Source organism: Oryza glaberrima, chromosome 1 (assembly GCF_000147395.1).
Source record: "Oryza glaberrima chromosome 1, OglaRS2, whole genome shotgun sequence".
NCBI classification, from domain to species: Eukaryota; Viridiplantae; Streptophyta; class Magnoliopsida; order Poales; family Poaceae; genus Oryza; species Oryza glaberrima.
Window position 1 is genome coordinate 18,531,597 of NC_068326.1, and position 27,103 is coordinate 18,558,699.

General features: G+C 42.0%; 4 protein-coding genes across 6 annotated transcripts; 1 reads left to right on the top strand and 3 right to left on the bottom strand.

The window, feature by feature from the left end:
• Positions 1–7,698: 7,698 nt before the first annotated feature.
• LOC127784956 (WAT1-related protein At5g64700-like) lies at positions 7,699–11,698 on the bottom strand. Of its 2 annotated transcripts, XM_052312384.1 has the most exons (8): positions 11,425–11,698; positions 11,286–11,348; positions 10,570–10,686; positions 10,163–10,412; positions 9,922–10,080; positions 9,306–9,457; positions 9,051–9,185; positions 7,699–8,082 (listed from the first exon to the last, which is right to left on the bottom strand). In XM_052312384.1, the coding sequence occupies exons 1-7, from the start codon at positions 11,595–11,597 to the stop codon at positions 9,065–9,067; spliced, it is 1,035 nt and encodes a 344-aa protein (XP_052168344.1). In that variant the 5' UTR covers positions 11,598–11,698; the 3' UTR covers positions 7,699–8,082; positions 9,051–9,064. The 2 variants fall into 2 exon arrangements, with proteins under 2 accessions (XP_052168344.1, XP_052168351.1); XM_052312391.1 differs by lacking the exon at positions 7,699–8,082 and having other exon boundaries at positions 8,871–9,185.
• Positions 11,699–14,095: 2,397 nt separating this feature from the next.
• Positions 14,096–22,054, bottom strand: LOC127784936 (WAT1-related protein At5g64700-like). Its single transcript, XM_052312365.1, has 7 exons — positions 18,156–22,054; positions 17,951–18,013; positions 16,601–16,717; positions 16,163–16,403; positions 15,927–16,085; positions 14,911–15,059; positions 14,096–14,817 (listed from the first exon to the last, which is right to left on the bottom strand). Exons 1-7 carry the CDS (start codon positions 18,326–18,328, stop codon positions 14,625–14,627), a joined length of 1,095 nt encoding a protein of 364 aa, XP_052168325.1. The 5' UTR covers positions 18,329–22,054; the 3' UTR covers positions 14,096–14,624.
• A 167-nt stretch (positions 22,055–22,221) lies between these two features.
• Positions 22,222–23,389, bottom strand: LOC127784980 (pentatricopeptide repeat-containing protein At4g38150-like). Its single transcript, XM_052312413.1, has one exon. It carries the CDS (start codon positions 23,387–23,389, stop codon positions 22,361–22,363), a length of 1,029 nt encoding a protein of 342 aa, XP_052168373.1. The 3' UTR covers positions 22,222–22,360.
• A 105-nt stretch (positions 23,390–23,494) lies between these two features.
• On the top strand, positions 23,495–26,821 carry LOC127784907 (pentatricopeptide repeat-containing protein At5g40400). Of its 2 annotated transcripts, XM_052312332.1 has the most exons (3): positions 23,495–25,812; positions 26,016–26,183; positions 26,372–26,821. In XM_052312332.1, exon 1 carries the CDS (start codon positions 23,497–23,499, stop codon positions 25,351–25,353), a length of 1,857 nt encoding a protein of 618 aa, XP_052168292.1. In that variant the 5' UTR covers positions 23,495–23,496; the 3' UTR covers positions 25,354–25,812; positions 26,016–26,183; positions 26,372–26,821. The 2 variants fall into 2 exon arrangements, with proteins under 2 accessions (XP_052168292.1, XP_052168283.1); XM_052312323.1 differs by having other exon boundaries at positions 23,495–26,183.
• Positions 26,822–27,103: the final 282 nt, after the last annotated feature.

Genomic DNA, 27,103 nt, shown 5'->3' on the forward strand with positions numbered 1-27,103 from the left:
CTCCATAGACAGAAAAGAGCTAACATAGGTATGGTTACCTATATGGTTGAAAGTTGCATATATGGTACTAAATACATACCGATGACATAATTACAACAAATAGCAGGACAAAGGTACTGTAATTCGAACAAAATGGCAGAAAATATGCAAGAATTATAGAATTTTCAATGCAAAGATTAGTATATACACTGTTTTTACGATAGATTTTAATACAAAGATTCTTGTTCATTCTAACTTGTTGTATTGTAGTCATTTGCTTTCATTCAAATTCCCGCAACAATGCATAGGGTGTCATCTAGTTTTTTCTTTGTGAAATAGGGATTGCTTCACCAATACTCTCAAAATTGGCCATTTAATTGTTCCATATGAAATATTCCTGAATTCCAGGGTTGGAGGGTGGGGAGCAAAGTAATGTTGCAAAATTAAAAAGAAATGCAAAATTCCTTACCTTTTTTCCTGTGGGAGAAATATGAAACAGCTAGCTAGTTTTGTTGTCTCTATGCTGTTTTGGGTTCAAGATTATTCAATGCCTAGTGTGCACACCACATCACATGCCTTTTGAGAACAAATACCACGTGCTATAACCAGTGTGCTAGCTTCATCAGCAGCTCAGAAAAGTGAGTACGAGAAAAAACATTGGGCAGATGGAAAACCGAATGGATGAGAAGGCATATGACGTTTTTCGTTCTGTCCTGATCCGTACCGATCAGAGAAGTACGTGTAGTGCTCTACCAATGAGGAAATGACCTGGCACATCACTTTGGTGTGGATCCTGATTCATGGGCCACTCATGTCTCATGTGTGCATCACTCAAGGAACTGAAAATTGAGAATGAAATGCACATTGTGATTATATATATGTTGTTGTGTTGGCTTTGGCATCGGTGGTGGAACTCGCCTGATAAGGCCTGGGCAGGTATGCCGTATGCACATCCCTGTCAGCGATGAAGAGACTACAAACTCCTTTTCCAATCTTTTCACGATGATAAGTCTGGACGATGGAGCCACATCAAACTTCTGGTGCGACGCGACAGCGAGCTCATGGGTGGGGTCGATATCCCCTTTTGGTGGGGGTCAGATGACCTCGATAAGCAAGACGACAATGAGAGAATAAAGGTCTAATTGTCTCTTCTCTATAAAAAAGAAGACCAAAGTACATGGCCGGTCCTTAAAGTTGGAGCGAGATGTCACTTAGGTTCATGATCTTGAAAAATCGATATTAGGGTCCGCGATCTTGTTTTAAGGACTCATTGAGGTCAGAGGACCTCTGACCGGGTTGACAGGCTTACGTGGCCGTCCAAAGTGGCAGCATATTTATATCCTCCCCTGGCGCATCCGATCCAACCCTTATTCTCCAAATCTTTTGTCAGTGTGATTACTATGGTTTGCGGTTGCCGGGTCGATTGGTGGCAGTGGAGACGCGGCGGCAGCAGTGACGATGACAATGACGACAAGGAGGGAGGCGGGTACGGCAGCGGGTTGGCGAGCATACGCAAAGAGGGAGAAGGGCGGGGGACGGTGGCCAGCCCTTCTCGCCGTCACTTGTGGCGGCCGCGGCGAGACCTGCAAGTGTTGGGTGGGCTGCCTCGAGTACCCTAAACTGCCCGAGTCGAGGTCGCCCTAGGTGAAGGGGAGCGGGAATAGCGAGTAGGGTGGTGGCAGCGGCTGGCCAACGGAGCGGGGCGGCGGGCGGCTTCTAGGGTTCGGCGGCGAGGGCGAGATGGTGTCGGAGAGGGTGAAGGGGATGGTGAAAGGGTTCGATGCCACTAATGGGTTCAGCTTCATCACTCCCGATGATGGCAGCGAGGATCTCTTCATCCACCAGTCCTCCCTCAAGTTCGATGGCTATCGGAGCCTCAACGACGACGATGTCATCGAGTTATCCGTTGGATCCAGCGACGACGGCCGCACTAAGGCCGTGGACGTCACGGCGCCAGGCAGTGACGCGCACACCGGCGGATCCCGTCCCAGCTGCGGCCATATCCCTACGGCTGGTCGTCCCCTCGTCGTCTCCTAGCCCTTGATGCGCTGCTGCTTCCTGCTCCGTGTCATTCACCACCGCTCGTCATCCCCTCATCGTCTCCCGGCTAGATGTGCGTGGACGACGCGAAGTAGCAGCGTGAGGGTGACCTCTGGCAAGCTCTCTCATGTCGTCCCCGAGCTCAGCCGCTGCCACACCGGGCTGCCGCCACTGCACCCCGAGTCGTCGCTGGTCCAACCTTCACCACTGTGGCCTCAAGCTTGTATAGAGCTCAGCCGCCGTAGCTCGACGCCCTCTACCCTCCACCGCTGCTCCCCTCTCCTCGGCCCTCAACCGCGTGCGGCGCACCATCGTTGTCTACCATCGGCCGTGTCGTCGTTGTTGTCCACCATCAACCGCCCATCGTCGTCCTCACCACCAGCGCTGAAAGAAGATTTGGGGAAAGAAGCTGTTGCATCGGATGCGAGGGAGCTAAAATGCAAATATGCTGCCACTCTGGATGGCCGCGTAAGCCAGTCAACCTGGTCAGAGATCCAAGTCCTTTGGATCTCAATGAGTCACTTAAACAAGATCGTGAATCCTAATGTCGATTTTTCAAGATCATGTACCTAAGTGACACCTCGCTCCAACTTTAAGGACCGACCGCGTACTTTACTCAAAAAGAACAACAGATCTTGATGCCCTGCCAATTCCTCTTGGTAAGATTATGCTTTGTTAGTACTATACCATGGCGTAAATAATAAAGAAAGATCTTAACTTTTAGAGGGGCCTTTAGTTTCTAAAGTAGTTTGTTAAGATTAGGGACACCAGCACGGACAAAGAGCCTTATAGTGAGTCTTCACCGAGAACTCCCCATTTTTAGTGAGGCTCCAACGAAATTCATCTTGCTCATGTGATAGCACAATATTAGTGATTCATGGAAATATATTGTTCCACGCTACTAATTTAGAGCCAATTAGATCCCTTCTCCGTGAAAAGTTGAGAGGGCATGTCTCCAAGATTTCCGAAATTATTGCCTGTTTGTACCTAATAATGTTGTATAGATAGGGATATTGGTCCCGCAGGGGTGTATTGCTCAGCCATTTGTCTTCCCAAAATCTAATTTGAGAGCCATTCTTACTTGTGAACGACCAATAACGAAAAAGGTCTCGCTTGTCCTTCACAAGGCTAGCCTAAAAATACGTGTCCCTGGATTTTCATTGGATTTTTGATAAAGGTTGTAATTCCAAATATGTGTCACTACCCCAGGACAGGCTAATACTGTAGGTTTGTGGGGCCTGTCACTACCAGTTTCCCTACCGGCAATGGGCTGGCGACACTGTTGCCAGCAAGCAACACCGTGGGGTTTCCTGCTGGCAATGAAATGGTTTATCACTGCCAGTTCACACCGTGGACCGGCAATGATAGTATGGCTAGGCAACGACAAGGCACCGCTTATCACTGTCGATCGTTGTCAAGAACAGGGGCTGATATCAGCTTGGAAATAAAAGAACATGACACAGGCTACGTTTAGTTCCACGTTAAAATTAAAAGTTTAAAGAAATTAAAATGATGTGATGGAAAAATTAAAAGTTTATGTGTGTAGGAAAATTCGATGTGACGAAAAAGTTAGAAGTTTGAAAAAAAAATTGAGAACTAAACAAGGCCACAGTACAGACAATCTCAGGCATGGGCTGAACGGTTCTGGTAATAAACCAAATGGATAGTCCGTGCAACCTGGCCAGATAGTCCAAATGTCACCTAGCATGGACAGTCATAGCTAGCTTTGCCGGACAGTCCGGACATTGACGTGGACAGACTATCCTGGAAAAATGATCGGACCGACCAGACAGTCTAGGTGTCGAACAATCAGTCCGTACGTCAAACCTGACTAAGGGTGTGTTTAGTCGGGGAAAAGAAAATTTTTGGGTGTCACATCAAACGTTTGACCGGATGTCGGAAGAGGTTTTCGGACATGAATGAAAAAACTAATTTCAGAACTCGCCTGGAAACCGCGAGACGAATCTTTTGAGACTAATTAAGCCGTCATTAGTACATGTGGGTTACTGTAGCCTTATGGCTAATCACAGACTAAGGCACTGTTTGATTCAGTTTAGGATTATTATAATCTAGCTTATTATGAGTAAGTTGAAACAAACAAGTAGATTATTATAGCAGATTATTATAATCTATAAGCCAGCTTATTGTAATCTAATAAACTGCTCTAAAGGAGCTTTTTTCAGATTATCGAGTGGCTAAAGACCCACTACCCCTAGAGAAAAATTACCCACTTATGCCATCAACCGAACAGATAGCTGAGGGCATTATAGACTTTAGCCTTTCAAACCCAATAATCCATGCCTCCAATAATCCAGACAAACAAACAACCCACAACTTATTCTATGTCAGCTTATTATAATCCAGCTTATAGCAATCTGGCTTAATAATCTAGATTATAATAATCATAAGCTGAAACAAACAGGGCCTAATTAGGCTTAAAAGATTCATCTCGCGATTTTCCCCATAACTGTGCAATTAGTTTTTCTTTTTATATATATTTAATGCTTCATGCATGTGTCCAAAGATTCGATGTGATGTTTTTGGGAAAAAATTTTGGGGAACTAAACGGGCCCTAAACAGTCCGGTTGTCGACCTGATGTCGAAAAAACACTGCAGCCCATTACTTTCTCCGTCCCAAAATAAATTAATTTTTAGAGTTTAAATTTGTTCCAAAATAAACCAACTTCTACCTTCTTACCTACCACCAATCCGCAAAACGAAAAAATTTATTATTTCAATACCCTCACCTACCCATTATTCAATGCAATATTAACATTAATTAAGGGTATTGTGGTCTTTTCTTTCTCTCCTTAAAAGCTCATTGGTAAGCTAGGGTTTGAGTTATTTAGGGATAGAGGGAGTATGTGGTTGTGTGTTGTGACTTGTATCAACTGTTGTCATATGCTTCTGTTGTAAGCAATTTATGAAGTCATTTATTCTCAGCAATACAATGTTCTTCACTTCTAAATCATGACCATTTGTAAATAAACTTGATCTTTGGGGCAGGGCATTCTGTTCCACTTAGCATGTACTTGTTTTGAACATCACTCAAGTCTCTTCTCAAACCACTCCTTCATCCATTTCCATTTCACATTTCTTAATATCCTAATGTATAGGAATCCAAAGATAGTGAATCAGAAATTCACCCCAAGTAGCGTCAAACCTATGTCCACCTCATAGTGTCTCATATATGTTTGGAGGTTGGCTTTTGCGAATATGTATGTGGGACCTCATGTCCTATTAGGAGAGGTTGCTACGTGTTGGTCATTATGGTTGTATCGGAATGATGTTATATTTTATAATAAAAAATGTTTTCTCTCTTTTTCATGTTATTTTCTTCTTTATGCATCGGCTCGATACCTGGGATATTCTTCATAAGCGGGGATTACAGGGTTTTTTTTATGGCATGTCAGGAGTTAGTATAGGTGGTTAGAGAGTGTTTTACTCAAGAGTATGGATAGCGATCATATATGGATTGATTGTCCTTCACATTCCTTATACTATCTTTTCTTTAGATGAAGACTAGTGTGTGAGTGTGCATTTTCTGCCATGCAGAGGCAGGAAGTGTTCTCGGTACGGGTTGTATCACCTTAATTAGTTAAGTTCAATAAAACTTCAATTATCTTATGGAATTAGAAAAGGATATGTGAATCTATGCTCACCTTGGGTCCCTGTGGAGGATCGCTTTCTGAAAATACCATTACAATCATTGAACTTTGTGTAAATCTAGAAAAAAGTTACTTCAACCGTAAACTAGTAATAACTGAACCCACATAGTGAGATGCACTTGATAGTGCAGTAGCAAGGGGTGTGTGGTTTCAACCCCGAGGTCACGTGCTTAATCCCCAACACACTCATAATTTCATCTTAGAAAACTATTTGGAGGGACGTCTCTCCCTCCACATCTCGAAAAATATGAACCCACATGGTAAAATTCTAGATCCACCCCAGATGATGCTTGGCTTCAGCCCTCGCCGCAATTTTTCTCAGTGTTTTGCTTCATACGGCAAATCATTCTACGGTTGCATTTCCTTTTCCCCCTTTTAATTGTCTGTATAACTGTATTAATTGACTTTACTCCCTTGATTTAATTAAAAAAATAGCAGACCTTCTGTTGTTCCTGAAAAAAAATTGTTGGTAATGTGCATCGCTTTAGTGTTGGATAGCCCAGTATGTCAACATGAAGGAGAGAGGTTTAAGAAGGGGACAGTACAATGCATGCAATTTGAATATGAAATGGGCAGAAAGTATTGTGCTTCTTCCCCAACAAATCCTGTCCTCTCAATCCACAATTCCTTCTCACATTCACAATAGTTGATCACATTGGCAGTAAACATGTATATTTCATTTAAAAGTACCATATACATATATTGAGGTGGCCTTTTTCCATCCACGTCACTCCCACTCAGGGCAACATGGACGGCGACCAAAGAACCACCACCGCTACCCCTCCTTCCTCGGCCCCCGCCTTACCACCGCCCGAACGCTCGTTGGAAAGGCCGGCTGGCTGCGAGGGTGCTATAGCGGTCGGGGCGCCAAGGCGACCCAAAACAAGAGAAGGCACCGCACATATCTGGGGCCTTCTCGGCTGATCCGGTGAGGATAGGTGGCACGGGTTGGAATGGCCACGGAGGCAGATGCTTCTACGACTGTATCTGGTAAGAAATGGGGGAGGGAGTTGGAGTGGAGGTAGGAAAGAGGGCACAAAGGTGGTGCCTCTGCGACTGGATACGGAGAGGAGTGACGGCACCGCTTGGAGTTGTGGCGAGCAATAGGGCAACAAGGTGGTTGTTTGTGTGGCTAGATCTTTCATCCCCATGCCTAGATCTGTTTCTCTCCCCTGCAACGATGACGACGCTAGGTGCGCGTGGTGAGATCCGGTGTGGCACGGGCAGTGAGACTAGAGTTGGAAGCTCCGGCGTGTGGCGGCGTCCAGTGGCAATGAAGGCATGAGGCAGCGGCGGTGCAAGCAAATTACATGAAATGATGCGCCAATGGTGTGAGATGGGATGGCAGTGCAAAAGGTTTGTTGGAGTTGCTAAGACCAGATCTGGCACTGCAGCTAGTGGGCAGCGTCCTGCAAGGTTGCAACAGTGCAGTGCCCTGTACTATGATGTGATGGTACTTCTGTAAAAATTTTTTGTGCTATATCAATATGAAACCTTACGCTATTCATTTAAAAAGAAAAGGAGAAGTCTAAATCTATGCAAGTTCTAAAATAGATGGTCCTCTGATCGGTCAACTATAAACTAGAAAATCAAAATTATATATATAGAAAAAAGAAGAGCAAATATAAGAAAACCCCATGTACATGGGCCTTTGTAACGAAAACCCCCATGTCTAAGCTATAAGTTTCAAAGTACCCCAGGTAAATGAACCAGGCTTCAAAAACCCCCGAATTTAATCAGTTTTTGTCTAATGGGCTTGTTAACGTGGCTATTAGCCCACTTGCAGCTGCTACGTGGTCTGCTGGTGTGGCAGGGGTGGGGAGCGAGCGCTGGAAGGCGCTTACAGTGCGCTTTTTAGGCGGGAGGGCACGCATATCAAGCGGCGTTTCTCTCCCTCTTCAGGGCTGAAATAGAGAAGGCAAGAATCATCACTAAAGCAAATCAGCACATAGAGCAAGAAGAACGTCCAAAATAAGATGGCAATTATCGCAAACTTTGAACATTGGTTTGACAAGAGCAGGATTTAATTACTTCAATCCAATCATTTAGAAGGTTTCTGGCTTACCCTTAATTACAAAATATTTGCTATAACTTGCATATAACATGTAATTTTTGGTGGACATCGCTGATTAACCACATCTAATGTACATGGTTAAGTGTGATGGTTCATCTATAGTCTTATTGCAAAATAATAAAAACTTAGTCTTTCATTCTATTCTTCATATTGCACTAGCATCGCATCCTTGATCAGCACTGAATCAATGCATTGCACGCCCTCTTCCCCTTACACCTCCTCCTCTCCTTGCACGTCCTCGTCCCCTTCACTGAATCAATGTCTCTTGCAGTACCTCTGGGCACAATCAGGAAAAACTGCTTTGATGGCATGCAGCAGCCCCTGCAAGTTTTGGATTTACACTATGAAATATTTGGTATGGTGTGACTAAATACGGGGGTTTTTGAAGCCTGGTTCATCTGCCTGGGGTACTTTGAAACTTATAGCTTATACATAGGGGTTTTTGTTACAAAAGCCCATGTCCACGGGGTTCTCTGATATTTGCTCAAAAAAGAAAGATAGGACAAGAAAGAAGCTTGGTTATGAAAGGCGCAAGCTCTGTTCATATTTATTTTTGCTGGACACAGATCAAATTATGCTAATATGATCCCAAGGCTTGTGATGTCATGTTATTTTTACAAACATCTGATGAAAAGTATAAGGACTGCTAATGTATTTTCCTCAGTTAAATAAATCATATAATATCAGATATTTGATCGTGGATCTTGAAGACAGTATTGAAATACAGGCCTTGAACAATAATGATGTCATTGCTGACCTGGATTGGATCTCTGCATATATGAGACTAGATGTAGGGCTGTTTTGCTTCGAATGTGCTACCAAAATTTTATGAGTGCCGAAGCTTGGGCCAAGTTTTGGCACTACTAAATTTTTGATCGGGTAATAATATGAATATGAAATGGATAGAAAGGTAGAGCCAAAATTTTGGAAATGCAATTTTTTTTATAGACTGTTGTTTGCTACTTACCAAAGTTTTGGCTATACCAACATTTTGGTAGTGTAGCAATCCAAAACAGCCCATAGTCTCAAGTTCCAAAAGCCCATTCGACCCTCCCAAGAGCCCATAGTCTCACTATGTCCCCTTTTAACACAAAATTTGGATTTGCTAGTGCACAACTGCCTTATCCATATCTATAGGAGGACAGGTCATCATTTTTTTTTGTTTGCGAAATATTGTAGAACTAAATATAGCTAACTAGAATCCAGCCCATGATCCTTTGAACAATACAGGGAAAACTCTACATACAAACTAATTATTTCAGAACACTGGGAGCTAGTACTACACTGACCATTGAGACTGGGCCTAAACTCGTGTTGTCTGGACTGGAACTACCATCTGTTGCTTACTGATAGCTGCCTGTTCACTTTTCTTGGCCCAAAGAACACAATAAAGACCACCAACCATTACCACTCCGCTTATTATGCTGCAGGTAGAAAAACCAAATTCATCATGAAAGCCATGAAGTTATTTGCATTTAATATAAGATAAAAGAATACATGAAGACATGAGATGATCAGAAGAAACCTAGAAAGAGAGGCAATACCTTCCCAGGGTGACTGCTTCTCCTAATACAAATGAGGACAGCATTATTGTGACAAGAAGAGTTATGGGCATTGTCATGGCCAAAAAGACCGGCCCACTCTTGTCAATAACCCATACTTGCATGTAATATGCAACTCCCGAGACAAGTACCCCCTGCACATTGTATTCAGAGTGATTCAGCAGAAATTTCAGCAATTTTCCCCTTTCTGCATTAAAAGTATTCTAACTACCTAGGTCCACTTCATAATGTGGTAACTGGTAAACTAGGAACATAGCAGAAAACATGTCAATGCAAGTGAAACAAGTATATGATTTGAAACACAGAAAATATAGAAACATGAAAAATGTAGAAAATGTGTGATGAGTGGCAGGGAGAACACAGGAAAATGCAATAAGAATGTAAGTATCCTATTCATCAAAATCCAGCAGGTACTAGTTCTTGCTTTATTGGCATTTTCACTGCTGTTTTTCGTGGAATAACAAAGAATCCTATCAAATTCATCACAAGGAAGAATATTTTTTTTTACTAGTACTCTAATGACAGTATGAAAAGCTAAAACCACTAAACTAACCATTGTTGGATCAAAATAGGCAAAAGCTGGGGACATTGAACTTACTGAGTAGATCACAGCAATAAGGCCCATATCCAGGTGCAGCTTCCATCGTGAAAAATCCCTCTCAATCGCCAGAGCGATGAAGAAACACTGAATAGTTGCAAAGACTATCTGGATAGTTGTGTTGAGGAGCTTAGAGGGGTATACCTCCAACATAGGACCCTGAGAAGCAGTACAGGTTACTATATAGTTAAATGCAATTATCATGGACAAGCCTAGAGTAACATCTTTTAAGTATTCATACCTGAAGCACTGTCCAAAGTGCCCAACATGTTGTTGATAAAGTCGTCAGAAAAATTCCTAATATCCATGTCGTTGCAGGATGTGAAGTAGCCGCAGCATAGACAGTACTCGTGCGAAAAAGATGTTGATGGTTGAATGATTTCAACTCAGGTCCTTGGTAGAACGCAAGTATGATGACACCAACAATGCACAACACTACACCAGAAACTTTTGCAATTCCATTGATCCTCTTCAAGTTCAGGGACTCCATCCTACAAGGAGAAATCCCAAAATATTTTTAATCTTGCCAACCTACTTAGGTTGTGAAAGGAATGCATAATGTAATCTCGTAATCTCATTTTGTCAAATCATTTACGAATTTTATTAAAGCATGTTAGTGCCTTAGTGGTGTAAAAATGAAATACCTACTTCATCAGAAGAGCCAAGATGAAAGCCACCGCCGGTAGAAGGTTAAATATCGCAGATGATGATGTTGCTGAGGCATAACTGAGACCAAGGCTATATATGTTTATCGCCCCAGAAATCCTAATAAGAAAGTGAAATACATATAAAGTTGTTAGTGGCTGTGCTGTAAGCAAAATGATGAAATTGACAAACATGATTAACTGAAAATAGTTGACATTTACAAACAGAACAAAGCAGTCAGGAAACTAGTCCTTTCAGCAACTTCTATATGAACTTCTAAAAATTGAATCAATGGAGCATCTTAACACTGGATCGTCATTAGCAAAGCTAATAAAGTATAACACAAAGCGTATACTAGAAAAGAGAGATGGAATATACATGTTTACAAGACTATGACCAAGAAAAGACAAAAATAACAATATAAACTGCACTTTTAACCAAGAGAGAGAGAGAGATGGTCAAATAACTGAACAGGAAAACTAAAGAACTTTGCACAGAAGTGCAATGTTATGCAAGAACTTCCAAGATGCAAAGTAGTTAACTTCATACAGAGATGTTTCGATATACAAGAACTGTCAAGATGGAAATTCTGAAACCTATCCAACTTGATATCAAGAGTCTGAAAACTAGTTGCAACCAACGTTTTTGGTCGATAACCGTGAAGATTCCGGTCAATAAGAAACCAAGTAAACAACAATATATATCACAATTTGACCTACCCATATAATGCATGCAAAAATAGTTTCAGAGACACTTTGAATGTCAGTGGTGGAGCAGTTTTCCTGTAAAAAGAACAAAAAAAAACATTAAATGCATCTTCCACAATAACAACTCAGCAAATAGGTAGAACTCTCATACCTTTCTAGCACAAATGCGACGGGAACCAAGAACAGGATAGCAATCACATGCCTGTAGAAAACAAAGACAGATGTGCTCATGCCTTCATTGAAGGCAAATTTTGTTACAATCTGCATCCCTCCATATAGGGACCTTATGAGGAATGCAACCACAAAAGCCGCTCTAGTGCCCATTGGTACAGTCTGTTGGAACCTGCAGATATGTTTGTTTAAATAGGATGGATGATTATGTTGGAGCCAGCTAGTCTGTATTTACATTAGCATCAGCATACTCCAGTATCAAACTGGGATTGATTTCCTCAGTAAAGTATAGTAGCCAGTAGGGCCCTCTAAGGTGACTGACACGAAATTATATTTGACCATGTACAGTGCATAGTTACTTCCAAGTGGTTGCAAGTTGAACAGATGCAAAGACAGACTAGACTGTTTGCAGAACATCGTCAAATAGCTTCACTGATGCCAAAATTTACAATGGAAAATTTTGAGCATCAACTTTTGAGAAGTGGATTTCAATTTGGAGCATCCATCTCCTGCGTATTCAAAAAAAAAAAATTGGAGCATCCATTAATAACAGTCACTCCTGAAAGTCAACATGTAGAAGGTAAGTCATGCTAGATAAATGGTTCACAGTAAACAAAATGGCGCTCCAAACACAAGATCTAACTAAGCAAGATGAGAACACACCTTGATGAGCATAAATAAAACAAAAAATAATGGAAAATATGGGATTACAATTATGGCCTGGTCATTGATTTGCATAATCAGGAATGTTGTTTAATTTCCAGTTTCAACATGTTTTCTGGGAAAATAAAAGATCATTTAAGATCCAGCTGTGCTGATTCACATGATGTTATTGTCATGCAACAGTGGATAATCTTGATGAACAGGGAGCCCAACAAAATGACAAGAATCAATCTATCCAAAGCCATCATGAATCAGGCGCGTAATGTCAAATGGTGCTTCCAATCTCGCTGAAGAAGCTGAAATGTCGATAGATCCCATTTACTTTGGTTCCCCCCTATGTTGTTCTGTGAGTAGTTGGCTAACTGTTGAGTGTTGGCCTGGCCCCAGCAGCATGGCTTGTAACTTTCCTGTGTGCCTGAATCTGCTAGTAAACTGGTCATCCCCAGCTGCAGGTTTGATGTCTAGCTTATCGGTGGTTTACAAAATTGCAACCCCTGCATTCATCCCAAAATATAACTATTTCCGGCTTTCCACCCGGCAATAATTATGTATATTTTGGGAACAGAGGTAGTGTACTTTGTAAAGCCAAGTAATGAAAAAGTAACCTCGGCCAACAAAAAAAAAAGGAACTGTTTCACACGAAATTTTTGTTTCCAGTAAGTACTAACTTTATATTGCAGTTACCATCCGTAGGAGGAGAGGGAAGAAAAGAAATGGAAAACTTTTTACAGGTTTGTTTTACACACTAGGTTTTCTTTTCCTGATGCAAGAAGCAAGTGGTCAGTGTGCAATGCCTTTTTTCAAAAAAAAAAAAAAAAACCGGATGCTGTTCGTCCTTTCATGGATCAGTAACACGGAAAGAATGGACGAGGATTCTCTCTCTCAAAAAAAGAGAAAGAATAGACGAGGAAAACGTTGGGCAGCTCAGAAAGAACGGATAGAAAACACCTGGCGTTTCTGGCCTGACCTATCCATGTTACTGCTGGGAAAGAATGGATGAGAAGTAGGTATAGTGCTCTACACATCACCTGGCACTTCATTTGATCAGCTGCCAGCTTGATTCCCTCCAACACTCTGCCATTCACTCGTTCATCCATCCTTGTTTAGGTTGGTTGTGTGATCTTTTCCATTATATTGCAATTTGCAAACTGATCTTTTTCAAATTTCCCATCTTGGTAAGAAGATTCGCCAGGTTTTTGTGTATTCCCTAATAAAAGAACTAAAAGAGAAGGATGAATGAAAATCTCAATTTTGTTAATTTATTCAGTGTTGGAATTTGCAAACTATTTTCTCTCTATCCTCATATTTCCCATTTTAATACAAAGATTAGCAAGGCTTTTGCGAATTCCGTAAAAGAAATCTCAGTTGTGTTAATTTATTCAGTGTTGCAATTTGCAAACTATTTTCTCTCTATCCTCATATTTCCCATTTTAATACAAAGATTAGCAGGGCTTTTGCGAATTCCGTAAAAGAAAATCTCAATTGTGTTAATTTATTCAGTGTTGCAATTTGCAAACTATTTTCTCTCTATCCTCATATTTCCCATTTTAATACAAAGATTAGCAAGGCTTTTGCAAATTCCGTAAAAGAAAATCTCAATTGTGTTAATTTATTCAGTGTTGCGATTTGCAAACTGCTTTTCTGTATCCTCAAATTTCTCATTTTAGTACAAAGAGCCACAAGGCTTTTGTGTATTCCCTAAAAGAAAAGGATGAAAGAAAATCTCAGTTGTAATATTCTAATGCTCTTTTTGTTAAAAATAATGGAGAATCTCATCAACATCTGAAGAGCAAACAGAGAAAAGATCTTACAAAATCTACAGTCCAAATGATCTCCTGGGCATTAGCTCCAACAATTGAATATAATTTAGGGATAAAAGGATTATTTGCCACTCGTTATGATAGTGTTGAATTAATTATTCGCGTGATTTATTACCATGTCGTACACAATGGATAGAGGTGAATCCTCGGACAAGAGGGAGAAAAGAAAATAAAATAAAATAAATGGCAGTGGTGATCCTCTCTTACCTGACCTCACAAGTAATCTTGAAGATGGTGGCGATCGCTGCAGGTGGCGAAGCGGTGTCGCCGTTGTTGTTCAGCTTCGGCTCCAGTTCTGGCCAGCAACAGCCATGGACAGCTTGTTGCTGTAGCAGGGGCATTTCTGGCATCACAGACAACATCCCATATGCTGCAAATGGTACCAAGCTCTTACAGAAATAAAATGCAGATCACTTCATCATGACAGTAAGCATGATTTTATACCAAGGTCCAATATATTTATATATTCTCAGTGCCTGGCTTGATTGTCGGCCACAACTCACACCAATTTCACAACTTGTAAGCACGGGATTGCTCACCCAAAATCCACCACAGAAACTCTCGTCTGAGCTCAAAACAGTAAGAAAAAAAAAGTATGTACATGCTAGTAGAAGTGCAAAAGTGGCTGAGGGAAGTTTGTTGTAAACAGTTTCAGTTCTATATTTTTTTTAGGAGAGCATGCTGCACACAGTTTCGATCAGTTTGTCGCGTCGATCTTCTCTTTCACATCTTGAGATGCTGGAACTGGAGCTGCAGTTTCTTGTTCCTCCAAATCTGAGCGTGCTGTTTCTTCTGCATTACCTCCTTGACTGCTGATACCCTCCTCTTCTATCCTCTTCCCCAAGAGAACAGTATACAGGCCCACAACCATCAGCGCTCCGCTTATTATGCTGTTCATCAGACAAGAGAATTTTAAGAAAAAGTTGCTGTTATTCTTAAGTTTTAAAAGGCAAAGCTTGTTTAATTAGCAATCGAAATGGCACCTTCCCAGGGTGACTGCTTCTCCAATGAGTAATTCAAGAATGATAGTGATGACCAGAGTCAGGGGTACTGTCATGCACAAAAATACTGGACCCCTCTTGTCAATAATCCAAATTTGCATGTAAAATGAAATTGCGGAAACAACAATGCCCTGCAATTATTTTCAGTAAATTCAGAGGTCACCTTTTTTTTTTCTTTGACTAAAAGACTTGCTTTTGTAGTTTTGTTGAACGTTGAGAGAGATCCATCTTAATAATAGCAATATAAATGAAGAGCTTCTGTTGTATTCTCCGTAGATCTTAGAACTCAAATATGCAGTTTAGAAAACTGAAAGCATCATTTCAACCATTTGTTGCAAGCGACCAGTACAGCAGTACCATACTAACAAACAAGATGACATTTTCTTTTTCGTAAGTTATGGCTGTGATTAGTTGCCTGGATGATATTGGGCCAAGCTAACCCAAGGATACAAAGGGTGAGTGTTTGGTTGTCATTGGATGGTTCTAAATAGTATTCACTGCATGGGGGTGTTCGATTGCATGTTTAGATGCACCAAAGATGTTTCAAAAAAGTGTTAGTATGACTACAATGCACAATTACGCATTATTTTACCTTATTACAATGTTAACAATTAATACAAACTAATCACTCAGTAAATATGTCATAAGCAACGTCTGGTTCTACAGCTGTGACAGATTTGGGTATACTAAGCAGCCCTAGCCCAGGAGGGGGTCTTTGAGCAAGCAATGCATCACATGGGCTTGGCCTAACGACCATCATGCAAGTATGCAACAAGTACGTCCTATCTTTGACTAGAAGAATTTCCAACATGAATGGGGTAACAAAGAACTCAGCAGATCAGGTCTATTCAGGAACACCCAAGGAAACTCATGTTTTCACTTTGTGTAGTCTAACATCAAATGGTTAAAGAGAAACAAATAGAGAAGTTTTGACACTCATCCTGCTTTAGGGTAACCAAATTATTAGTCAACATAATCTAATTAATCTTTTAACTTACACAATAGATGATGGCAACAAGGCCTATATCGAAACCAAGCTTCCATCTTGAAAAGTCTCTCTCAAGCACTAGAGCCATAAAAAATGATTGAACAGCCGAGAAGACTATCTGGAGAGTTGTGTTGAGTAGCTTAGACGGGTATTCCTCTAACAGAGGTCCCTGGGAAGTACCATGTCAGCTAAACTTTAGACAAATAAATTAGCAAACACAGCTTAATGGACTTTGCAAGCTTTTACCTGAAGTACTGCCCAAAGAGCCCACATTAAAGTCGCCAAAAACTGCAAGAAAATTCCTAGTATCCAGTTCCTTGAAGAATGAGTACCAACACGGTTTGTGTGAGGAAAAAGGTGGTGCTTGATAAAAGACTTCAGATCAGGTCCCTGGTATAATGCTAGCACAGAAACTCCAACAGCACAAAACACTATGCCAGAAATTTTCACGATTCCATGGCACATCTTTAATTTAAAAGACTCCATCCTACAATATGTAGAACAAATCATCGTAACTCCACCAAAGTTTGATCATATAATTTACTCGTATTTAATAAGCTATTTTATGTCATAGCTGATTAAGTACCAACTCTTAGCAAACTAACTAAAACTAGAGAAACAAAGAACGAATTACTTGACCAAAATTTCTAGGATGAGATGCAATTATCATACAAAAACACTTACCCCATAAGAACAGCCAAAAAGAAAGTTAATACTGGCATGATATTTTGTACTGCAGAAGCAGCTGTTGCTGAAGAATAATTGAGGCCAATGCATGATATGTTCATCGCAGCAGACATCCTTGGCAGATTTCAACACAAGTTATATTAGCACAAAATTGAAGAATCATTTTTTAAAAGTACGAGCTTTGGATAAAATTTCCAAAGAAAAGGAGTTGGTAAAGTTAAGATACAGTAGATTTTACCTTCCCTACCCAGACGAATCACTAGCATGTTTAGTTACAGTACTGGAGAATCTTAGATTTAATATGGCATCAGTTCTTTTTTTTCTCAAACACAATTGAATCAATTGTCTCTGGTTAAGATTAGATCATTGTGATGAAGAAATTATATACAAAGTTAAACAAAAATGAGGGAAGCATGGCGCATCCTTTCTTGCTTGAAAAAAAAATAAATTATACAATATAGTACCAACAATTGTCTGATATTCCCATATTGAGAATTCCAACAAAATATGAAACGATATATATTCCATAGTATTGCAAAAAGAATGCTTCATCTAGCAAGTTATCTGATAGAAGAGAAGACAAAGAAATGCTCATCTAGCAAGTTATCTGCTAGAGGAGAAGACTAAGTAACAATTCATCCTCACTACAGATCCATTTGGTGCTGCCTTGGACTATGGTTATCTTGTTTGGTAACTGATTTTTGACATTTTCGGCATTTAGTGAAGTGCTTTTCTTTTAATCTATGTTGCAAATGATAATACCATTGTGTTCCGAATAGAAGAGACATGGAAATTGACTTAGAATATTTTTTCTAACATTCTAAACTTAGAAGACGGAATACGGTTATCGGACGGAAAGGGTATTGTTCACCGATTAATAGGAACACGGACGATTAATCGGAATTATACGGAAATTTAACGTTCGCGAATATATGTACAAATTTTATAATATTATATACTTATTTGAAGATTTAGATGTGTACAACTATATAAATCAAATATGTTCATGTTGTTTTTTAATTAAACAGATAAGTAAGACATTAACTCTTCTAACACCGGATTTATATATCACATGGTAGTAGAATTGGTTGCATTAAATAACTAAAACATAAAAATATATGTTACAAAACAAAAACAATTCTAAATTAAGTAAAACAAACTACTCTAAATCATCATCAAATACAACGTATAGACGATTATTCGGGTGATTAAACGGAAAACGACCAACTAATCGCTATTTAGCATTTAGCAATCGGGCCTCATATTTAGCATTTTCCTATGCGAATTTCCCATAACAGCACGAGGGATTTCCATCTACTACAGAACAGCAATTATACTTTGACTTACCCACATAGTGCATGCACAAATAGCTTCAGAGAGACTTTGAGTGACAGTGGTGGGGCAGTTTTCCTGCAAAAATAAACATCAATGACTCAATATACGCTTCCAAGAAAATATCCACTTATCAAGGGAAAATTACAAGAAAATGCGCATACACGCTTCCAAGATGATATCCACTTATCAAGGGAAAATTGCAAGAAAATATGCTTACCTTTCTACTGCCAAAGCAACAGGCAGTAAGACTACTGCAGCTATTATATTTCTGTAGAAAACAAGAACATATGTACTTGTGCCTTGGCTAAAAGCAACCTTGGTCAGTATCTGCATCACTCCATAAATAAACCTTATGAGGAACACGACAACATGAGGAGCAGCGTTGCCCATTATACTTGTGTGTTAGAATGTTGAAGGTGACTTCTTAAATACTACCATCAATGCACCAGGAGATTCTACAAATCATATCTTCATCGAGTTTTTTTTTTAAAGCTATGTCTTCATAGAGTTAGTTTCTTCTAGATGTCCACTTAAACAAATCTATATCATACTTATATAGAGGACACACAAGCTGCTCACTGTAATCATAATTACAAAAAACTTTACAATAAAATAGCTAAAGGTGTTTAGACCTAACAAGTTGGTTATATATTTCAGCATGTACTTTTGCAACAGTAGAAGTTAGACAGCTTGAGACATATTTTTGAGACAAACTAGATATCTCAGCACAAAGTGCCTCAATATTCAATTGGTTGCATGAGGCGTCTTATTTTCAAAAAGCATCCCTAAAGATTTAGAGCATCCATCGACCAACACTTGAATATTGCTCGATGCAAAGCCATGTGCACTAGCAAATTTAAAGTGGTAGAAAAAATTTCACACAGAAGAAACAATTATGTTGTATTCTCATACATACTTGACAATATAAAATGATTAAACTTCAACTTTAGTTTGCCTTTAAAGATATGGTATCATAGATACAAAGTAATTTTTCTCTGCTTATATTAGCAATTCCGAGTAACTGCTGATTCTATCATAGCGTTAAGTTAAAGGACGGGGCAATAATATGGTATTCAACCAGGTCCATATAAGTCTTAACTAGTCTCACAGTGTTTCGTCGAGTTTCATAAAGGTTTCAGTGAGTTTTATCCAATTTCACAGGTTTCGGATACTAGCAATGATAAAATCATAGTTTCAAAAGGTTTTAAAGAAAGTCTGAACAAGTTCCAAAATTGAAATGTGCAAGTATCAGCGAGTCTCAAAATTGAAACTTTAAGTTCGAATCAAGTTTCAAAAATTGGATCATCAGGTTCCAAACCTGAAACTTAATGGCTTAAAAGAAAATGATCTCAAGCTTCAACTAGAATTTGTTCTCATTTACTTTAGTTCTAGGCTTGAAATTTGAGTTCAGAAAAGAGCTTCAAGAAAGTACAAAATTTTCATTCAAAAATTCAAGTGTTAGTCTCCTGCGTGTTCGATAAAAAAAAAATTCAAGTGTAAGTTTCATAGAAAAATTCAAGTGGAGACAGTGTACAAGCTCAGACCTTCTACAAGTCTGCATGCTCAAGCAACCCCTTGCCCTGCTTGCCACTGGCCTGCAGCCAACATCAGCTTTCGCTTGCTTACTGTGCGCCTGGTAGCCCTGGCGCAGTGCTGCAACCTCTCATGACATGCTTCGAAAACATCCAGGTTACTTGCAGCCATTGCCATTCAATGCGTACCTCTTGGCACTGTGAACATCTCTCGTGGTAACAACAGAGAGAGAAGGGGAACACAATGTGTGCTGTGGATGAAGCAGGTGAACAGGTAGTTCTTGTCAAAACAAAGCAAGTGAAAGGCCCATTATACCCATAAGGCTCTTTCTAGGAGAACAGTAATCATGGGACTCTCCGAATAGGATGATGTAAATACATCTAGTTGAAAAAGGAGTCAACAAGATCCTGTTTTGAAGGTTCCTGTTCGGTAAGCTTAAAATGTACTTCCTCCGTCCCACAATACTTGTCTTTCTAACATTCAAAAATTATCCCAAAATAGTTGTCACTTCGAAGTAGTACTTGCCACATCAATCACTTCCAATTCAAATTTCTCCCCATTATACCAACAACCACCATTCCACATCCAACTATACATTATTAATCAAGGGGTATTATAACCTTAGTACATGCTAAATAACCTATAACGACAAGTATTTTGGGACGGAAGTAGTACCCCCTCCATATTTGTATATGATGTTGGCTACGGTCATATAAAAAAAATGGAGGGAGTATTTACTTTTATCAAGAATCACAGCTCCAACTTTCAACCTTATGGTGAGTACTGCTAAGTTAGTGATTTCAGAGTATCTATTCCTTTCTAAAAGGAGGTGTACCCTTTTTGAAGACATCTTTCAGTGCAACATTAAAATAATACAGCTTTGCTCAGGGTGGAAGGATCAGTAGTGGAGCAATTATTCAGTATACTAAATTTGGAAAAGGAAAAGGGTAGAACTAAAGGACAATGAGCAAAGTGAGTCTATGAGGAATGTGTTGGATGGTATAGGGAGAGATGTGTATCGATTGTATTAAGCCTCAGGGGGCCGATATATATAGGAGTACATGGGGAGGAGATAAGGAAGGATTAAAGATATGGAAGGAGTCCACACAAATCAATCCTATCCTAATATGGCTCTAACTACCATATACTCTAACAGAATGATTACAGGATAATCTTTGTCTTATCTAGAAAGACTAGAACTCTGCAAATCTTTCATGCTGTTTTAAAAAAATGAACCACGTTTCATGAAGCAATGTGGTTAGTGGTACAGCAGTGCAATACAATATAATTCAGCACTAAAATTACAATAAGCAAGATTCAAAAATTGTTTCTAGGAATAATTCAGTGCATCTGAAATTAATTTAAACAACAGGAATGATGTGCTAATGCCCAAGTGCCCAACACAGACACACACACACACATACACACACAAGCTCGCAAAAAAAAAAAGTTAGACACCTACAAACCAGATTGTCTATTACTAGTTACTAGATAAATACCCATGCAAACAGGTAGCACTATGCTCATATGCCTGCACATCTTATACATACATGCTCAAAATTAAATTAGCATTTTTTTCTGGGAAAAAATAGATTACCATTACCTTACCATTGATATCAAAAGTTGTCTAGGCAAACAAGCTTAGTGCAGACCAACATACATCTATTTATTGTTAAAATAATTAAACTCATGTGTTCTACTTGGTGCCCGCCTAGGCGCTAGGCACCATACCCCAGCCTAAGCCATCAAGCTACTTTTTCCTACCGGTTACAGTCAGTCTGCCTTTGCGGCAGTTAGGTGCAAAGCATCGCCCTGCCACCATGCCACTGCATAGCACCAAGGGGAACACTGAAACTTATACAGCAAATTGCCATACAAGATCTGCAACACTGCATGCGAGTATGACATCACCTTACGATTAGACAGTGTGGAAAGGACACTCAACTCCTCTTGTCACCAGAAGAACCTTGAAACAAACAAGAAATTCCAATGATTTAGCCCCCCATCTTCATTCTTAACTACTTTACATCTTTTTTTCCAATTCCTACAATAATTTTAAAGAGATCATCTCAACTTCTGACAACAGCTGGAAATTTTAATGGTCTGTTCCCGTTATGGTGGGAAGGTAGAGAAGGAAGTGGAGGTACTAACTAATTCTAACTACACTTCTTGCAATTCTTTTCAACTGCATAAGTATCCAGATGACATGTTTGCACATATATTCTAAAGAATAGATAACATATCTTCAACGAATGCAATTCAAGCACATGATTTCAATATAGCACGATCAAATTTATAATATACTGTTTGCCTGATTGATTGGAACCTTTATTTTACTCAAGATTGTGTGATTGGGCCATTTTTTTAGACTAACAAATTGGTAATTTAGACAAAAAAAAATTGAGCCTAGGTGGAGGCTGGAGAGTATGATTAAAAAAATGACTAATAGTGAGCAACTACCAAACTTGTAAATATATTACATTATTTTTTTTAAAAAAAAGAAACTAAAATAGCACATTACAAAGTAGTTGTGCCTCAGAAGCAAGTATGTATCCATGGGGGCAGTCTGTCATGCAGAAAAATTGCTTATAGCCACTCCTCGCTTCGAGCCTCTATAGCAAGTAGGCTAACTGGCTTGAAATTAGCTAAAAGATGACAAAGCAGTTGGCGCGTAGAAGCAAGCATTATATGCTCATGCAGGAGTTTTAGTAAATGGTGGTGATGTAAAAAAGATGACAGACTTGGGGATTGCATAGTAGTGATTGTTACATAGAACATCATGCTAAACATTTTAATGTAACCAGAGAAGCACACTAACTCTCAAAAAAGCATCACTGGCGATAGCTACACAAAATGGTGAGAATGTGCACATACTACTTTTGGCAAAGCTCAAAATGGTCGGCCTGATTTCTTCTTTCCAAAGATCACCTCCCAAATGACCGGCGAGAATGGACCTTTCTTGTCCAAGTGCTCCCTGATGGACTTCTCATCAATGGCAAAGTTCCTGTCCTGGAAACTCCTCACGAGCTTCTCAGCCTCCTCTACCCCCTTAGCCTTGCATACCTCATCAACCAAGCCCACAAAGGTCATGGCATTCGGCGAATGCCCAGCCTCAAACATCTCCACGCAGAAGGCAACTGCATCATCCAGCCTCCCACCCTTGCACAGCCCCTGTATTAGCAACCAGTAGCTGAAGGCGTTCGGAATAACCCCATTCCCCTGCATCTTCTTGAAAATCCTCACAGCATCGTCAAGCTTGCGTGCCTTGCAGAAAGCCTCGACAACCGCGGTGTAGACGACAACCTCAGGGATGGAACCCTTCTCTCGCATAAGACCGAACAGCTTCATGGCCTCCTGCACCAGCCCGCTCTTGCACAGGCCGTCGAGCATGGCGACGGCGTTCGGAATCAGCCCAGTCTCCTTCATCTTCCTGAAGATCTCGTCCACGTCCTCCGGCTGCGCCGCCTCGTGCTCAGGCGGCGGCGGCTTCGTCGGCTCGCGCTCAGGCTGCGGCCGCTCGCCGCTGTTTCCCGCGGCGGTGGTGGCGGCTGCGTCGCCCAGCTTAAGCTTCTCCATCAGCGATTCCCCGATGGGTTGCTGCGGCGGCGGCAACGGCTGTTTCCCGGCGGCGCGTCGGAGGATGTCGGTGGGGAACGCGGCGTGTGGGGAGGAGTCGTCGGGTGCACCTCCGGGTCGTCGAGGCGGCGGCGGCGGCGGTGGCGGGGGGTTGTTCTCCGGGTCGGCGCCGAAGTTGAGGGTGCGGAGGAAGGCCTCGTCCTCCTCCTCCTGCCGCGCCTCGCGGATCACCCGGCGCCGGCGGTCGCCCGTGGAGTAGGGCCTCCTGATCCCATCCGCCCCTCCGAGGAGGAGGAGGCGGCGGAGCCCTCCGGATCTCGCCGGAATCTGCAAGCTCATCATCTCCCTTCTCCTTCTCCCGTGGCGGCGGAGCAGCAGCAGGGTTAGGAGGAGGAGAAACCGCAGGTGCGAATGGGGTTTATGCGCGGAGGCTGACGAGTGGGGCCCACATGTCATTCGGGGAAATTACAGAACTACTACTTCGAGACCACCCACGCGGCCACGCGCGTCTCGCCATGTCCGTGTCGCGCATTCCGCCGAGCACCCTGACGTCGCTCCTCCCGCGCGCCCTCAACCCGCGCGTCGCCGTCGTCGACCTCGTCGCGGGCCACCTCACCGCCTCCGACGCCCCCGACGAGGCGAGGCCCATTGAGGATGAGCTCTCCCGGCTGCTCCCCTACCTCGGCAGCGACGAGCTCACCGCCGTCGTCCTCCGCGCCGGCCACTCCCACCCGCTCCCCACCCTCCGCTTCCTCCTCGCGCTGCCGCCGCCGGCGCAGCCCTCGCCGACCCACCTCGCCTTCCTCGCGGGCTCCCTCGCCTCCTCCCGCCTCTTCTCCCAAGCCCTCGACGCGCTCTCCCACCTCCTCCGGCTCCACCCGGGCCACGACGCCCTCCCCACGCTCCTCCGCTCCAGCGCCACCGCGCCGCACCCCTCCCTCCCGGGCCTCCTCGTCAAGGCCCTCCTCCGCCACGCCCGCCTCCGCGACGCGCTCCGCGCCGCCCTCCGCGCCGCGGCCGCCGGCGCCCCGCCCGACGCTGCGGCCTTCAACGCCCTCCTCGCCGCGCTCTCCCGCGCGGGGCGGTTCGATGACCTCTGGGCCGCGCGCGCCGTCATGGCGCGCGCCGGGGTGCGGCCCAACGCGCACACGTTCAACATCCTCGTCGCCGCCCTGTGCCGCGGGGAGGACGCCGAGCGCGCGCAGGGGTTCCTCGAGGAGCTCGAGGAGCAGGGATTCGAGCCGGACGTGGTCACCTACAACGCCCTCCTCTCAGGCTACTGCCGCAGGGGAAGGCTCCAGGACGCGCTGCACCTGTTCGACGTAATGCCATACAGACGTGTGCAGCCAGACTTGGTCTCTCATACAGTTGTAATGGATGTGCTGTGCAAGGCCGGGAGGGTGCGCGATGCTCGGCGGATGTTTGACAGGATGATCCAGAGTGGGTTGAGCCCTGATGCTGTTGCTTATAGTGTTCTTATCGCCGGGTACTGTAACGAAGGGAGGTTAAGGGAGGCAAGATTTCTGCTGATGGAAATGGTCGGGTATGGGTTCTCATCAGAAGGATTTGCTCTCAAGGTTGTGGTAGAAAGCCATGTAAAATTCAGTAAGCTGCTCACCTGCTTGAACATGGTGGCACCTATAAGAAAGCATGGTGTTGTCATCCCATCGCAGAGTTACAGTTGCTTGATTGGTGCATTGTGCGAGGATATGCGCCCTAATGCTGCCAGGGGTTTGTTGCATTGGATGATAGAGGATGGGCACAGCCCTAGCTTGGCAATGTATAATATGATCGTAGAGTGCTTCTGCCAATGTGACATTGTGGAGGAGGCTTTAGATGTCAAGGTTGAAATGATCTCAAGAGAAGTGAGACTGGACTTCAATACTTATCGAGCACTCATAACCTGCTTTTGCAGGTTGGGAAGGAGCTTAGATGGTGAATCGATAATGGCAGAGATGATTGAATCTGGCTTCCAACCAAATGAAGCTATTTGTTCTGCATTGGTTTGTGGATTTTGCAAGGAAGGAGCCCTTAATAGGGCAGAATTAATTCTGAGGGCTTTTGTTCTTGATTTCCATGTCCATTGCAACGAAAGCTATAATGCTCTGATGAGAGCTTACTGCGAAACCACAAGCAGCAAGGAGTCATTAGAATTGCAGAACAGGATGTTGGAATTGGGTTTTGTCCCAAACAGTGAGACATGCAGATCACTTATTCTTGGCCTTTCAAAAAGTATTGATCTAGTTTCCAGTGATGATGGTTTTTCATGCATTAGTAGCAAGGATAATGGTGGAAATGCTGAGTGAATACACACAAATTCTAGGCTACATGCTCCACTCATGAACGAAGAGTATAGCAGATTCATTGGTTCCATAAGTTTCTGGTGGCAGTTTATCTGGCAAACACAATTTTGAGCTTTCATCAAATTTACTCTGACAGCTTAGTTGCCAATAGAGTAAGACATGCTGCTTGATGACCATGACTCTTTGCATCACAATGGTAAACAAGGTTTAGAGCACCAGAACCAGGACAGAGCGACTATGCTCAAAGCCTGCAACAGATTGTATAGGTGGGATTGTTTTCCCTGGATTGGAAGCAAGTGACCATACAATGAACTATCCATAGTATGAGCCTCTGTTCCATGTTGTCTTTGTTGCGCAGTCGTATGTGCATGGGTAGTATACAGCAGGTACTTGGTTTTGGACATACACTACTAAGGGCCTTTTGGGGATGAATTCAATATCTGAAGGCACATGTGTGCTGTGGTGAGATTAGCGGTGCATAGAGTTTATATAGGTTGAGACTACTCCCTCCGTCCCATAATATTAAAACCTAGGACTGGATGGGACGTTTCATAGTACAATGAATCTCCAGATTCATTGTACTATGAAACGTCCCATCCAGTCCTAGGTTGTAATATTATGGGACGGAGGGAGTAGCACATAAACTCATATGTTCATTAAATTAGGTGCTGAAGGGGATTTGGATAACAGCTTTACAGTTCCAAAATGGCAGAACGATGTTTTGCTTCTGCTGATGCACAGAGGATAGAGCAAGGTGATGAACCAAAAACCAAAATCAGAATCAGATGTCCATCATATTGCTCCTGCCCTCATTCAGTGACTCCAAAACTCAGGTGGCTCAATTTATAACTCATTGCATATACTTTGAGTTCGTGACGTACAATTTGGTCTTGTGCTTCACCATCCTTTTTCTTGATGATCTGATCTCGGCCACCGTTTTTTCCAAAGCTAGGCAGTTAGTCTACATTTTCAACCTTATTTAGCACGCATTTGTAAACTGACAGCTGTGCTTCATTTTCAGGCTGAGGGGAATGGACATGATCGCTTCCGAGTACAATGAATCCCCAGGCGTTGTATATACTTGTATCCCATTCCCACGTGTGATCCAATGAAGATGATTAGCCAAGTCCAGTGTGAGTTTCTGTTCTTGAATCCATCTTCCTCAACCAAGAAGACGCTGTGTGTAGAACATAAACAGACGTAGGAAACTACCAAGAAGAAATGACGAAGTTACTGCTCTCCTCATAATGGGAAGTTATGCGATTCAGTTTTATACTTGTATTCTGTTGGCTTCATCTGTTACTTCGTTAAGGTTTCTTGATGGAAAACATCAAAATTCGTTCTGACCTACACTCATCTTGTCACACGTCATCAGTTGATTGGCTTGTAGTAGTACTTTTTAGATTGTTAGTAGCACCTGAGCATAATTGGGATTCCAATCAATTGGAAGAGAGATGTCATATATCGTACTGGTTGCATACTTCTCTAGCCTCATCTTTTCCCTTATGCTTATGATTATCAGCCAAAATTTGAATTTTCAACTTTAAATTTGGAGTTGATTTTAGGTTTTTTTTTTTAATCAAAGTTTATTTTCCAGCCTTTACTTTTAAATCGTTAAGAATACGTATAATTTTTTTTCCACAAATTATTTTTCGTTTACAAATATGTCGTCTGGGTCGTCTTCATTTTTAGCATGTTTATAGTCCTTTTATCTTTTCAAGTAGATTTCCAACAAAGAATGATGATGTTGTGT